The 16141-nt window shown below is 33.7% G+C and overlaps 1 protein-coding gene across 1 annotated transcript in view; it reads right to left on the bottom strand.

Annotated features, from left to right (window-relative positions):
• MALRD1 (MAM and LDL receptor class A domain containing 1) overlaps nucleotides 1-16141 on the bottom strand; it is a gene marked incomplete at both ends in the record, with an annotated part of 206527 nt that overhangs the window by 182574 nt on the left and 7812 nt on the right. Inside the window, 5 exons of the mRNA XM_079538377.1 lie at nucleotides 496-703; nucleotides 2056-2148; nucleotides 7020-7177; nucleotides 10646-10789; nucleotides 14801-14894. Of these exons, the coding sequence (XP_079394503.1) occupies nucleotides 496-703; nucleotides 2056-2148; nucleotides 7020-7177; nucleotides 10646-10789; nucleotides 14801-14894 (697 nt within the window). The remainder of the gene's footprint in view (nucleotides 1-495; nucleotides 704-2055; nucleotides 2149-7019; nucleotides 7178-10645; nucleotides 10790-14800; nucleotides 14895-16141) is intronic.

The following is a 16141-nucleotide window of genomic DNA, read 5'->3' as shown; positions in this document are numbered from 1 at the left end:
AGTGAAAACTATGTCTTCTAAGCAAAGTTACCTTCAACTGAAAATATGATTTAGATAAACCTGAAATATAGCTCATGTCACCCTATATATTTTCTCCCAAAAACTCTGACAGCCTAAGTTAAAGAATTGTTCTAAATGAAGTTCTATGGCAGATTTCAGTTCCTTTCAAATTAAAGAATTATGGATCGTAAACACTGAAGGCAAGGGATATATTTAGACAAAAATGCACAAAATTTTGTGGTCCTACTCACCTTTCTAAACCAAAAACACATTGCTAAGATCAGGCAAAGAAATACAAAGCAGAAAAAAAAGAAGCAATACACTGTGAACATGGTCATAAATTCCTATAACAGGAAATATACTAGAAAAAAAAAAAAGAACACAGATAAGTAGTAGAAGTAAGTTTTCTTATTTTTTTTTCTTGCCATTCCTTGGATAGACCTATTTAGGTTTCACTATTCTCTTCAGCACTTTATCCTTCTAAAATTCACTTACAGCAAGCTCCTGGATCCTCATCAGTGTTGTCAGAGCAATCTGGGTAAAAGACACAGGACGATCCAGGCTCAGTAGATTTCCCATTAGTGAAGGCGAATTCTTCTACAGAGCTGAAAGCTGAAGGCTCTGAGCGTGCAATGTCCAAAAACTGGATGTTATTTAAACAGATGAAGCCTGTCTTGCTCTGGATTGTTCCCTTAAGTGTCAGCTGTGCATTGTTAAAGTTAAAATATTTGCATTAACAGACACAGAAACTTTTTTTTCCTACTGTGAAACAGTAATGCCCTATTTGAAAAAAGCACTGGAAGCCTTCCATTAGAAAAAGATGACAAATTTCCAACTGTCTCACTGGTCCATCCGACCAGTTTATTACAAATCCTAATCAATCAGAGAGATGGGGAAGGGGAGGCTGGCAACTATTACAAATTAGGATGATGGACTAGGGAAAGCAGGTGATAGGAAAGGAGCAAGAATTATGTAAAGTGGGGATAGTCACCACCAACATCCAGCAGCACCCCGGTGTAGTCATGTGCAGGGGACAGAAAGCACAAGGGAAGAAAAGGGGCAAGGATTTCAGACAGAACAGAGAGAAACTAGAGAAAACACACTTTGAGACATAAGCAGATAACTTTCTCTAACTTCCTGTGCCCTTTACTTTGAAATCTAAAGAAGCATTTTCCATTGAAGTCAATATCCAATATTACAAAATCTACCATTGTCAGTTCTCTAGTTGTTCAAATGGAAAAAAAAAAAAAACAATAACACTAAAAATATTACATGGTTATGTAATTATAGTACCTTTGCTTTCCCTAAGCACAAGTGATCATGATGTTTCTGTATAACAGAGAAACATTTTGGCTGCATAAAACATCTTCAGAATTGTTTGTTTTTGGATACTACAGATGATCTTATACACATCTGGTTCTTTATATATACTTTTTCTTACAGGCAAAGGAGATGCAAGTGACAACAATAATTTGTAATACAGCACCTTGCTGAAATGCATTCATTTGATACACATCAAAGTGCCAGTGCTCGCAGTAGGCTTGGTCTTTGCCTTTTCACAGAAATTCAGCAGATTGTTGAAACAGTCAGTTATAAAAGTAATTCACATTAGAATGAAGAAAAAAAAGTTGACAAAATTATTTAAAATAGAAGCCTTTAATTCTTTTCTGTAAATTAAAAAGAAAAAATCAAGGGGGAGATACTCTCCCAATTATTCATTCATGCTATTCCACTGAAATCACACAATCATTCACATCATCCCACAGTGGCATTTGTATTTAAATGAACTGTTAATAACAAAGATGGACTCAGTTGCTCTGCTAAACTATGCTGAGATATGTATGCATTTTCTTGCATGTTACTAAGGCCAATAGTTTCATGCCGTACACTTATTACTGACCTGTGATCAGAGCTTTACTCAACTGAAGTAATGAGGAACAGAGCCCTTCAGGATATATATACAAACTTAACAAATTCCTACGTATCCTAAAACATTTACAGACAGCAAGGTAAACCATTTTCAAAAGACAAAGAACTTGCCTTTTTCACTCATACCTTTAATTTTTCTAGCCCTGTTGGTATCCGTATATACGCTTTGGCCCATTCTTTATTAGTCATGATGTTGCTTTCCCACAAGACATACTCCTCCTATGGAATGTAAATATAACGTTAAAAGTTATCTTTTGACCTTCTTTTGATCAGTCACTTACAGTAATTGTTGTTTTTTTTAATACCCTAGACAGATCATCACCGTATATGTAGTTGTGAGGAAATACAACATCAGAAATTAATTTGCAATCTTTGCATCAGTCTCTGTGAAGTGAGGCAAACAAATATTTACAGTGATTAAATGAGTTATTATTAATTATTAGAAGCTAATGTGGTATTTAATTAGCATGAATGATACGTAAATTAAACCATACTATTGCTGGCTTTAACTATATATTTCCATGGCATTCTCAACACCAGCTCCTCTTTTAGAAATAATTATTCCTCATAAGTTGTGTTACTATGAGATTTAGTTTTCTTTCTTAGAAAGCAACTTTGAGGTCTGTCAAAATTATCCAATAAACTGTAAAGAAAACATATTTTTTTAATCTGTAATTTTTTCAGTTACTTCAATTCCCATTTTTACTTTACCTCCTGGAAATGATAGCAACATGCTAAGGTTCCCTTTACGCAAGTATTCAAAGCCCCCTTAATGTAACAATCTGACAAAAAAAAACCTCATTTTTGTTCTGCTTCTTGTTGTGATCCCAACTGGAAAACAATGGTACCAATGTAAAGAAAAGGAGTATAGTAATGTGAACTTCCAAGCCCTGAATAAAATCTCAAGAATCTGCACCAAAAAGAGCAAAAGAAGAAAGCTGAAGGGAGAGGGAAGGGGAAGAGTAGGAAAATTTAATATAGGATATAAATAAACAGACAATACACAAATAAACTGTGAGGTGAGACCCCTATTGTGATACTATGCAAAGAATTTGTCATATCTTTTCCACAGAGGATATTACAAAATTAGAAGCAGTTCAAAACCAACCAAGCAAAAAAGATATGAAGCAGGATAAGAGAAACAGAAAGTATGTTGTACAGAGAAAATTTGAAAGAATATTAAGTGTACTTATGTAAGATGAATAAATGGAAATATCATAAGTTAAGAAATTCCATCAATTTCATAGACAAGGAGAGTTATCTTTTTTCTGCCTTGCAATATACAAGTACTTATCCTCTTTTCCTATGAAGGATTCCACTATTGTGACATGTTAAAAAAGTTGAAAGACCATTACTCCATTGAGTAAGCATTCAAAAATTAGTTTTGGAAAACTGTAGGACAGGGCTACGTCAATATCCTAGTTTCAAGCGTAAAATGATATAAGAGAACAAATTTGGACAAGCCATACCATATGACATACAAGCCACATAAAAGTCAGTTTTGAGTTCTCACATTAGTATAAGATGTGGGTATTTTTCTACTAGTTCACTTGTTATGTACTCATAGTTGCTTATCAAAAGACTTTCAATACTGAGGACAATTCAAGCTGTGCAAATCATGCTTCTTTTTGCTAAATAATTCAGTTTTCCAGAAGAAGTCTGCAACATCCAGATATAAGACATAGACAAGGATGGTTTACTAAAAAGCGCACTTCATGACAAGTTAAAAGTATAGCCTGATTTTAACCGTAGTTTAAATGATTTCTTTTAGTAATATATGAGTGACAATATCTGGGTACATCCCTACACACATACACACCAGTAAACAATAAATGCAGAGGATTCCTACAAGGTACACATATTTGAAAGAAGCCTGCATGTATCTGCTAACTACAATTTTTTTTCACACTTGATTAACCACTTAGGTACCCATTCTCATAGCTACCTTTCTTCCCAATTTATTTGAATAAAGATAGCTTGTGGAAGTAGACTATTGATTTTTCTGCTTGCAGCATCCAGGCTTGCCAGTGCTGTTTTCACACTGACATCAGGGGCAACAACTTTCCACGTCAGTTATTGTATTACAGACATTACATTACCCTCTGATTTTGTACAGCTCTAATAAGCCAATAACACACGATATTTTCCATCTTCACAATGTTTCTCTGTAGCATTACTTTCAATACTTCTACAAATGGATTAGACTCTCTAGCACATTCCTTGCTTCTCTTGCTGTCTTTTAGAAGGTTCAGTGTATCAGTTTTACTGTACTTTCTCCTGAGATTTATGTTAGTGATGCAGCGAAGTTGTTCAAAATACCTTCTGTCTATTCCCTTTACATTGATATAACACTATCTGCAAACAAGTTTTGTAAGACTAAAATGTACAAGAATTATAGGATTTATTTCTTCTTATCATTTTTTTTCCTAAGATAATGCTACTGAGATTTGAGGAATGAAAGAGATTATCATGACTTTTTCTTATCAACTCATTTTCTAAACTACAGCATTTTTTTATTTTTGACATCTCACTACAGATACTTTCACATACTGCTGTGCAACTGCTCTCATCATTTTGTTTCAGCTTTTTTCATATCAGTGTAATTTAGAACAAAGTCTTATTTGTTCCTTCAAAATGATTAATGCACAATCTTTTACTTCTGCAGATGAGTGTAGTGGCATGGGTTTTGCCAGCACTGCTGAACACTTGCTGAAATTTTAATGTCTTAGTGTAAAAACAAGCCTGCACATATAAACAGAAGTTGTGGGCTATTTTATTTTTAATATATATCCATCTTTTTTGTAGGCCATACAAGACACAAAGATTAAGAAGTTAAAAGACAGAAATATAAGCTTATTACTTCATTGGAAACACAAGTAATAGAGAAAACACGATAGCCTGAAGTCAACAGTATCTTACTTGAAAACTGAAAGTAAAAAAAAAAGTGTTCAATTTATTGAATGATGAAGATGATTAACACTGCCAAACGTGAATGCAGTCATTGGCTGAGATAGAATATTAAATATACATAAGCCTAAAGTACTGAAACTGGGAAGGAAAGAAGTATTAAAATAAAGAATACATAGTGAATGAAATATCTTACTGCAAACAAACAACTGAAAAATTGTGAAGAAATTACAGATCCTTTGTTCTCCCAGTTCTCTGCTATAGGTAAGGGAAAAATATACAAAATATACAATGATACAAAATACACAATTACAGCACAGCTAGCTGACAGTTGACCACTTCTAGGACACTGGAACAAATTGCTAACAATAGTAGCCAGAGAATCAAAAATGAGAGACCTACACTAGTTGTTTTTGTTGATGGGAAAGTCACATTCAGCCAGTATAATCTGTTTTTTCTCGACATTATAAACAACATTGAAAAAAAATGGAAATGTCTTGACTTTATTAAGGCTTTTAAAAAACCTCACAGGACATTCTTCAAGCAAATTGAGATTTGGTACAAATAACAAACAAACAAAAGCCCAATAATTTTCTCTACACTCCATATCAAAGAACAATTCAAATTCCCTGTCATCCATCTAATGTTGTAATGTCCATTTTAGAAAATATTCTTACTCATCTCTGGTCTCTCTTTTAAAAGGGGTGAGGAAGTCTAGGAATACACTGGTAGCATCTGCAGTGCAGAGCTGAACTGAGAGGTGTACATTAAATACAATCTATTTGCTGCGTCAGGCTTATCTGTACAGAGCCATAGTACGAGTTAATCCAAGGCTGCAGGTTTTAACCACTAAATATAGCAAAAGTGAGAAAACTGCACGCTACTAGATCATACAACTGAGAGGTTATTTTGAATGACGAGCTCCAAGATAGACTTTATTTTCCGTAATCAGAATCAACACTGGATTCTCATTTCTGCTCAATATTTGTCTCCTTTTGAAAATTCATTTTTTTTTTCATAAACAAGCAGCAAAATATACAAAAGTTATTGCTTCCATTCATTTAAGTCTTCCAGATGAGTCTGTATTCAAATACAAGTTCTCTCATGGTGGTTTGTTTTTTTTTGTTTGCTTGTTTGTTTGGTGCTTACATATTTTTGTTTGTTTGTTTGTTTTTCCCCAGGAAACTTAAATAGAATCCATTGTTTTTGCCTATGCAAACCATAGGCATCACCATTCTCAGTGTCTTTCAACGTTGCAAATATCAATGTATTCTGACCAGAATACATTATAATTCCCTGTATGGTAGCAGGTCACAGGAAAAAAAAAAAAAACACATCCTCTTTATTGATGGAGGAAAAAAAAAGAAAAGAAAAGAAAAAAGAAAGAAAAAAGAGCCTGCAGTCTTTCATAAATGCTTGAAGATATAATGGAAGAGAAATAAGATGTTTGCTACATGTTCCTATATTTAGACCCCTTGACAAGTGTTATACTTCAGGTTTTTGCATTCTAGCTTTGTGAACTAAGCATTAGTTAGACCAGCTTGTGCTGTGGGATAAAAATAACTTAAATCCAACATCAAGGTATGAGACACATCAGCAAGATCACCTGACCATTGGCAGAAAGATTCCACAGGGCAAGGGAGCTAAGAAAGAAGTAACTGTTACTACCCAGTTGTCATTTGTGTTTCAGCTTGACATGGTTACTGTATCTACTAATGGTAGAAGAAAATTACTGCACTAAAACAGTCCACAAAATGAATCAGGTGGCTAAGCAAGAGCTTTCCTGGCATACTAAGTCAGTAACTTCATCCTGTGACTTCATTGAGGACAGGCATAGTTTCAGCATTCCTGATGCTGTTTTTCTCATTTCCAGTGCAGAGAGGACACTAGAAATTCTGCTACTATAGATTTTCCCCTAAAATTCCCAAATCATTTCAGTCTGTAATAGTTAGGGCTTCCCCTTGAAGTCTTATTGCAGAACATTCACCACCACACTAATTTATAGGAGACAGGCAAATATCCAGTTTTTACAACTGCATTCAACAGTGGAACAATGCAAAGTGACTGTTTACACAAACTAATTGAGAGGTAAGCATGCGGTATTGTTTGTTTCCTTGCAGTTTGGCTGGAAAGAGTTGGGCTGTTGGATCTGGAACGTTTGAAAAGTAATTCATGCTTCTTACCTGATTGGTATACAGCACTGCCTTGAGAACGCTGTTATCTGCCGTGGAGTACTGAAATTGAAAATGGCAGCTCTTGCTGGAGCAATGACACATGGAGCTGTTTAGATAAGCACTTCTGTATAATGCACTGTCATTAGCTTCTAGACACACTAAATGGCCTAAAAAATTAAAAAAGAAAAAAAAAGAGCCTTTCACAAAACAAATCTTGTATGTCTCAGCCTTTGAAAATAAGAATTGCTTTGCTACAGTTAAACCATGGCCCCATTCCTCTTACAGTGGACTCCGACTGTCATGCTGATTACGTGACTTGGATGTTACCTAAGCATTTCCTATTAACAAGATAGATATCTATCTGCATTTTCCCCAGAAACCAGGAACGACATCAGTTGACAGTATCTTGAACTTGTCACTTGCTGCACTGAAAGCTGTAAGCAGCTACACTTTGATACCTACTCTCAAAGGTATTTGGAAACTTGGTTTTCTTCCTTTCTATTACATTTTCCAGACAGCATCTTTTATAGTAATACTTCTGTGGAATTATCAAAATAAGGGGAAAAGCATTCTTCTTCCTTACTGCTACAGGAGGCAATAGCATCTCTACCATACGTAATTAAGGTCTTTAGTTCTAAGCCAGAATTTCTGCAACAAAGTGTTGAGAGCATATTGTCTTTCCATCGAAAGCAGAAAAGCAATTTGTGCTCTTCTTGACCTATTGCCCTTTATAAAAGCATTCCTACAGAGATTTAAAAGAGTACCCCATCCCTTCAATGTCTTTTATTTGTCAGAAATAAAAAGGCTAAATGCTTTATCAAACATAGCAAATCTGTTTCCTCCTCTCTCATGAGTCACTGACTATTTTGCTATCTTCTGAAGCAGGTGTTATAATAAACTCTGATTAAAAGTCTTGAATTTGAAATTTCTATATTCACGTGCCTGAATGCAAGTTATTTCAAGCTGAAGGGAGAAACTCTCATTTCGCAAGGAAAAACTCTGATTTTTATAAGGGACCACATTCTTTTCCATTTGTTGTCCGCTTACACTTCATGATATGCAACCTTTCATATCAAAATACATGCTTGCAATTTCTTTGGATAATTCCTTACTATTTCCTTACTTTTTCATAATTCACAGCCACAGCAGTTAGACATGATAGAAAGAAAAATATTACAGATGTAACCCATTCTATTTGAAAGAGATCAATAAATGCAAAGAGCTTCTAGCTGTTTGGCTAGATTTACTTGACTTTTAATCTATGCTATTAATTTCTAGAGTAACAACTGAGCCTTCAGATAATACCGAGTCAAAGAATGCCAGCTCTTTCTTTTTAGCAAGTTCTCTTCCATAGCAGGACAGCTCTCCCTGAACAACTCCCTTGTAAATTTCCCACTGAACTCTTCTGGGGAAGAAGATTCAAATCTGATCTGCCACTGTTTCTACTATTTGGAGATGAATTTTGAAGAACTCCCAAGTCAGGAGCAAGAATCTTAAAAAGAATAACAACAAAGAAGCTAATGCAACAAAATAGATCAGACTTTTTCATGTTTAAAATATTTACCTATGAAATACCAATTTTAAAAGACATGAAGCTGTCTTTTATTATTTTTCTTCAATCTCATAATCACTGCTCTTGTTACATAAAGAATTGGTTCCATTAGTTTTTTATTAAATAAATAAATGTTATCCCAGATGCAGGAAACTAGATTAATCCAAAATAAGAATAAATTATGGAAGTGATATAGTATGCAGGAAACAACGCTAAAGAAAGAAGAAGTATTTTATGAACATATTAAAGGAGAATATAAAACGTCTGTGAGAACCTTTGACCATAGAGAAATTAACAGAAAAATTATAGAGAAATACAATACAACACTAGAAAAAAGAAGCAATAAAAGTACAAAGAAAGAAGTCAGCCAAGGACAAAACATTTTATTAAATTTAAGAATGCCAAGAAAGGAAGATTATTCAAAACCTATAAACAATCCTTTCTCTATAAATATAATTGCCTAGATCATGGACTCATAATTCATTTTCTTACCTCTCTTCTATTTATAGTAGTAAAAGCCTTGATCAAAATCATAAACTAAAGCTTAGTCAAGCTCTATTTGCATTGCAAGTTTGAGCCATCAAGCATATTTTTGCTGTTTGCACACCATTTCTCTAGATTTCTGAATTTTATTTAATATCTAGCCTTTCAATTTACTCATCTAAAAATCTGCATGAGTTGAAATGATTACTATATTGAAAGAGAAGCTGTCATAGTTCAGATTTTTCAATACCTTCCATTGTTAAGAGTTAACTGCTGTGTGTTGTTTTGACACTTATTTGTTCTCAGATTTTTTTTCCTTTATGATAGATATCAAAGGACAGAGAGCTTCTCCAGCCTGTTCTCTGTGTTATGTGTGAGCCTTCTCAGTACAATATTTATACAATAATGCTCAAGCACCTATACAATAGACATTTCAGAATGTGTTCTGCTTCTACAGAGGTTTCTTGTACTTTACTCCTGCAAAAGCTACTTACATAATTTCAGTGTCATTTCTGTTAACAAAATATTGCCATAAAAAAGACACCCATACCAATTACTAGCTCATACCAATACCAATTACTTATTGTTGTTAGATGTCCGTGTGAAAATTTAAAAGGTACTCTGATTTTTTTCTTTTCAAAATAAAATGTTTTACTAATCTGTATGCTCTCTGTTGTACATAAATGTTATCTTTCAGAAATTTATTTTAATAGAGCTTACACACTTTTTGATTAATATTTTATTGAAATAAATGCTGAAAAGTTCTTTAAAAATATTTCTCAAATCAGTACAATACCTAATCATTCATTCTGCTGCTTTCAGTAAGATGGAGCACACTTCTGTAGGCACAGAGATCAAACAGAAAGCCATGTGCTATCAGTTCCTCAAAACTGCATCACAAATTACACCATTACAAACAATTGTTACTTAGCCCTTCTGAAGACAGTCTCTATTGAAAAACCAAACACTTGGTTGGCATGGCAATTCCATTTCATGTTACAACACACATCTGTATCCATTAACCTTTCAAAAGACTTCTTACATAAATCTGTAGATAAGCACTACAAAAACAAGCTTTGAAAACAAGTTTCCTTATTTCTGAAAACTGTATTATTTCTGTTGTCTTTAAAATTGTAAATGTTTTTAAATTAATCTTTTCTCTATTATTCACTTGTAAAGGTTTAAAATTAACTTCCTGATCACATGCTCAGAGTCATACTACACAAGTAAGACAGCCAGGAATCAAAACAAAACAACAAACAATAGAAAAATACACAAAACAGAGGAACAATGCCAGAACTTCAGTGGATTTAAATTAACTGAAGACCTGTTGTACAGATCTCATACTAAGAATTAAGTATAGAATAAACTGATTATTAGTTTATATTGGAATTCTTTCATTAAAATATTCTACATCTTGCTAGCACACATGTTCACAGCATCCTTACTAAATAGTTAAAGCAAAATCTAAATTAAGTATAAATACGTATAATTACTTGTCATTGTCATGCTCTACCTCCACACTGGGTCCCCACTTTTTCCCCCAAAGCACCAAGTTATCCATGACAGCTAGGAACTACATATTAACTTTAGTTCTCACCTTTAGTGTCATTGCTGTGAACTTTCACAGGGGAACAGGAAGGAATCTGGTGCCCAGATTGCAGTTGTGCCCACAAAACAGGCACAACTGGCTGATTGGAATTCCACTCGCACATGCCAAGCTCAAAGTTGGAAGTCTGTAGTGCTAAGAGACAAAGGAAAGCAATCACTTAACATATTAGTTATCAGACTATTTCTGATTTAATATATTTGCTTGTTAAACTGGCAATTTTTCTGCCTCTGGTTTCCTCAAGTGTTCAGGCTATTGATGAGAGCTATTTAATATTTCAGGCTGCTGTCTTGAGTAATACTATTTTAAAAAAACATTCCTTAAAGATAAATGATTTTGTCAGAGCAGTGGGCTGGTATTTGTGTTAGCTGATCACTGCAACCTTGGTAAATTCATTCCCACAAAAAGCATTGCCAGGAAACATCAAAAATGACATGTCATGAAGAAAAATATTTATATTCTTTCCTACATGATGCCACCATAAAATCACCTCAAATTTCAGTTTAACAATATTTCCATATTCCTTGTAACAAAAGACTTCATTTAGAACCAAAAGATTCTGAACACAACACCACATTAAGAATTTTTAAATTCTTGAAGCTTGAGATGTCACATGGTAGAAGTAAAATGTTGTGTAATTAACTATGGCTAGAGAAAGAAAGTAAAGATTTTAGGCATGATTTTAAGTACAAAAAATGCCTACTTTTCAACATTTCGGTGTAACATTTCGGTGTAAAAGCAATCTTCTACTTAAGATGAACTTTTAAATTGATGTCAAAATATCTCAGAGAACACAAAGATTCCTAATGATTTGGAGAAAGAAATTTATGTTGGTATACATACACATTACTGTCTATTGCATTTCAAAGTCATTGTGATATTCACAATATTGATGTCTCAGTAATACATCCTGTCCAACTGATGCTATAAACCTGTCATTTCCTCCATTAATTCCAATGTTGCATAAGAACGTTCCTTTTTCTTCAGCTAAGTGCATCAACTTTGATGAGCTTGCTGACAACTTATTTCCCATGGAAAATGCAAAATCCTAGATTGATTCACAAAAAATTGATTTTGGCAAATTCCAACACTTGAAGAGAGTTGCAATAAACTCAAAGGGAGAGTGGAGTTCATTGTTAAACACTAATTATTGGAAATACTTCAATTAATTCTGCATTTTTAATTCATTTATAAATATTTGAGGAATTTTCCTTTGCAAATAATCTGTCTCGAAACAAAACACCCATTTTCTAACATCTAATAACAGTAATATAAACATTTTGGTTTGGTTTTGTTGTGTGTTTTTTTTTTTCCTTTTTTTTTTTTTTTTTTTTTTTTTTTACTTCCATCCCCACAATAATTCATTCTAATGACTTCACGCCAACTAGTGCATTTTGTATATTAAAGTTTGTATCCGTGCATGAACAGAATTAACTAAGGAGTTATGTTTAGCTGGGATGATGCCAGTTGTAAAATTTCATACTGGATTTTTTTTTAATCAAGTTTAGAAGTGGTATGTACAAAATACTGCAGTTTAAAAACTGAGTTACTGAGTTAAAAAGGAAAAAAAAAAAATCACACTAATATTGTAGACAAGCTAGATAGCTTTTGCATTGCAAGCAGCATCAGAAGGACAACACAAATACCTCATTTTCCCTCAGTGTTTCATGCCTTCAGTGTCTTTGTTCTCATGCCTGTGGCAAAATCAGTCCTAATAAAGGAGTTCTTTGTATATGCTTTGTCAGTATTCAAGAGGGATGTCTTAAGGGCAATTGTAGATACACGGATAAGAATATAAAACCTTTGAATGATATGTCTACTAGAGTTATAATTATAGGAGATCGTCTTACATTTGTTCTAGAACGTAATTTTACTATTTTCTGTTTGATAGCTAAAGTAGTTATTTTGTATGATAATTGAAGCAATTTGACAACTGTTTGGAAGAAAATAAAACTAGGATATTTTAAATTGCTATGCTCAAAATTGTTTGTATGTACAAAAATCTCTTTTTCAAAAGTGGACATGAGAATGCGAGAATGTATTTTGGGGAAAGAGGGATGGAAAAAGACTTCAAATCTTCATGAAATTACATTTGTTTTTATCCATCAAAGTTTGGATCAGGAAACTCCTAAAAACACAAATGCATAAGCTACTTTATTCATGACCCTAACAACACTCTCATACTAATGAATACATATGCACAATTCAGTACACATGTTTACACTGGCATCGAAAATTTGAAAGATTTCATGGATATTTTCTACAAATTTAAAAGACGACTAATTGTATAAAAGCTTAACAAGATATTCCTTAAGGAATACAGAAAAAAGTTACTTATAATGCAAGCTACCATTAACCTGATCTTTTACTTAAATCGCTGCAAGATGTTCAACAGTAAAATTACTCTTGCAGGGAGAAAACTAAATTTTTTTTTACCTGTTCATTAGCTGCTGTGAGCAACTGCTACTTAGATCTCTCCTAATTAAGTTCATTTCTAATGCTGACACAGGATAAGAATGGGCTCTTACTGGACTATGTCTGAGTGCTGTAGCTCAATATGTGTACCTCACTACATATTTCAATTGTTGTCATCTTAGCTAATTTTAGCACATAGATTTAACAGTACTGTTGATTACGTTTGTTTCTATTTTTAATGTTTTTCTCTTTTTGAGACAGTATTTCATCTCTGTGATTGATATGCTTTTTGTTTATGTTTGCTTTAGAAGCACTTTGTTTATGGAAAAAAAGGGGAATCAGTATATTTGTACAGAAAGACTTATATCCACCCACTCAAGTAATCGTGTACATTGTTAGATTCTGGCAATGTTTTTTTTTGTTTGTTTGGGGGGCTTTTTTTTTTTTTTCAATGTATTTGAGCCTGTCCTTTTATCTCCAGAAATCCTCGAAGGAGCAAAACAAAGCCAGGAGAATCCTACATGTTTCGTCTTTCCTTTTTTCATTGGCAGTTTCAAATTCAACTTCGTCTGAGTTCACAGGCAAGGATACACATAGTTTTAAATTAGCATCCTTTAAGTAGCTCATTTAAGTAGCACTGCTAGGAAACCTCTACAAAACAGAAAAGCAAGCTCAGCAACAACACGAAAACATTTATATGAATTTAGCTTCTGCAGCTGTTCACTTAAAAAAAAGTCAAAACATGGAAAGCCTTATACAACTGAGTCTAGTAAGCTCAAACTTTATTTTTCTACAATGGAGATCTCCTTTGTATGCCTGAATCTTTAAGATTTGTGTCTTGTTCTTACTACAATCTGCTTATGATTGCTCAGCACTTCTAAAATGTTAACCACATCCTTCTATTTTCCCAATGGGACCTCTGGAGAACTTTGTTTTATACTACAGTACAAAAATATTAAAACACTTGTTTCTGATATGCATCCACCATGGCATCCAATCCTCACATCAAATTTAAAGAGCAGACCCTCACAGTCTGTGCCATGTCTCAGAGTCCAGAAGCAAAAGGGATGTTTTGAACCAGAACTGTACTGAGCTGATGCTGTAACCTGAGTACAACACTGCAATCCTCTTCTGTAATATAGAGCAGCAAGTAATATAATTTTTGCTAGGATGGGTTGCATCTTTTTCCCATGAAACTGTGTTGGGGTTAAAAAGCGAAAGACAATGTTTTGCAGCAGAATCTCAATACGCATAGATGGTTCAGCTGCAGAGCTGACAGCCTGACTCTACAGCTCTTGGATGTAGCAGAGCAGAACAAAATAATCCCCCCTACAGCTGAGGAGCAGGACCTTTCACATTTTTAAAAATAAACACAAGAGCTTTGGGAATTTCCCTAAACTCAGCTCTGAGGCTTTCCCTGAGTTTATGAAAATATCAGTTCTTTGGTTTGATTTTGGGCAGAAAGAATCTTTGGCCAATGAAACCTTAGTGTTCTCCTATGCAGGTATAGCGTAACATACTAGATTTCTTGAGGTATTTATTGTCATTCTTTGTAACTACATTTAGATGTAATTTGACAGATAATGGTTTAGAGGAATGAAAAAACATGTAAAAACATGGAGTTAAGAAAGTCTTTAAGTACCATATGGCTCTCTCTTCTTTGTGTTTCTCTTCTAATCAAAGCAAAAAGCAAAGAAAATGAACAATTTCCTGAAAAATAAGTATTCTTACCAGATGCCAGAGAACATCCTTCACTGAAAGAAACATCATCAATAGCAACTGTTACATTTTGTCTCTGGTTCTCCACCATTCCATGGAAGATAACCTGCAGAGTTTAACATGAAATCAATAAGAAATGACATTCACCAATGCAACAGATGAAGGAGCAAAATCAAACTAATTTTACTAGAAAAGATCTGGGAACCACAGCAAAATATATTAAAATCTAAGCAGGGATCATAACATTCAGGAAACAGAAAAGGACTATACATTTTACCAAACCATTCTTCCCTCAGAAAGTAGAAATATTAACGTTTTCTGGCTGTTTTTAAAATTTACCAGTGACCTGGAACAAGTCAGGGCAACAAACACCTTTTCAGTTTAGAAGCCTCTCATCAACAAGTTTTCAGCCAAAACAAATCTTGAAGAGTATTCAGAATGAAAAGCAAAACTCAACATTTATTCTGTTCCAACATTACAATAGTGATGCTTTTCCTAAAAACATCCTCTGTATTTAGATAAAGCTACAAACATTATACGTCTGTCTTATAGGCAGATTTTAACTTACTGCAGTGATGTAGGAGGGAACTGATCAACCACACTTCCTGGAAAGCGGCAAAGATTCATAGTACAAAATTTTAGGGGTAAGGAAATAACTGCAAAAACAGAAGTGAAACCCTAAGTCCTGAACCTCTTCCCTTAATGAAATTTGTGAAAAAGAAATTTGGTTTGAGTGGAAGGGAGAAAAGAAGTTGTTCAGGAGAGGAAACCAGAATATAGTTTGCCACAAAGGAGCCAAACCAGACCAGCTGAGATTGTAGTGTGTTGGGCAATTCAAGTGGTAATATTCTTCATGTTTCAGAATTTCAAAATTTTAGAAAGCCAAATCCCCAAACTGTAGTCTACAATATATGCTTTTTAAAGGAGTGTATTTACTTATTTAAGTAGAAGGAGAAACAAAAAGTATTAGTTAACATCATTGACTGGCAAAGAAAATAAGCAGCTGAGGCTGATTTTAATTAATATCTCACCAGTTATTCTTGAAAATTTGATGCAAAATACTAAAGCAATATTTCAAAAAAGATTTCTACTCTGGGAAAAAAATGATATTCATTTCCTATTCAATTTTTTCCACAGAAAATTTAATCGTTAAAAAGAAACACTATAAGTAAGAAATCTGAAATTATAATCAAAATACTTAAATATGACAATGAAATTCCTATTCATCATAAGGTTAAAGATTTTGATTATTTTGTCAGATAGGAAAAAGACAATTATATTTCTAATACTTTCATTGCAATGGGAATTTTTCACATTGATGCAAAGAACAAGTATGATTACAAGTCATTTGTT

The sequence above is a fragment of the Tetrao urogallus genome, assembly GCF_951394365.1.
Source record: "Tetrao urogallus genome assembly, chromosome: 7".
Classification (NCBI taxonomy): domain Eukaryota; kingdom Metazoa; phylum Chordata; class Aves; order Galliformes; family Phasianidae; genus Tetrao; species Tetrao urogallus.
Note: the sequence above shows the minus strand (reverse complement) of the source record. Positions and strands in the feature narration are given on the sequence as shown.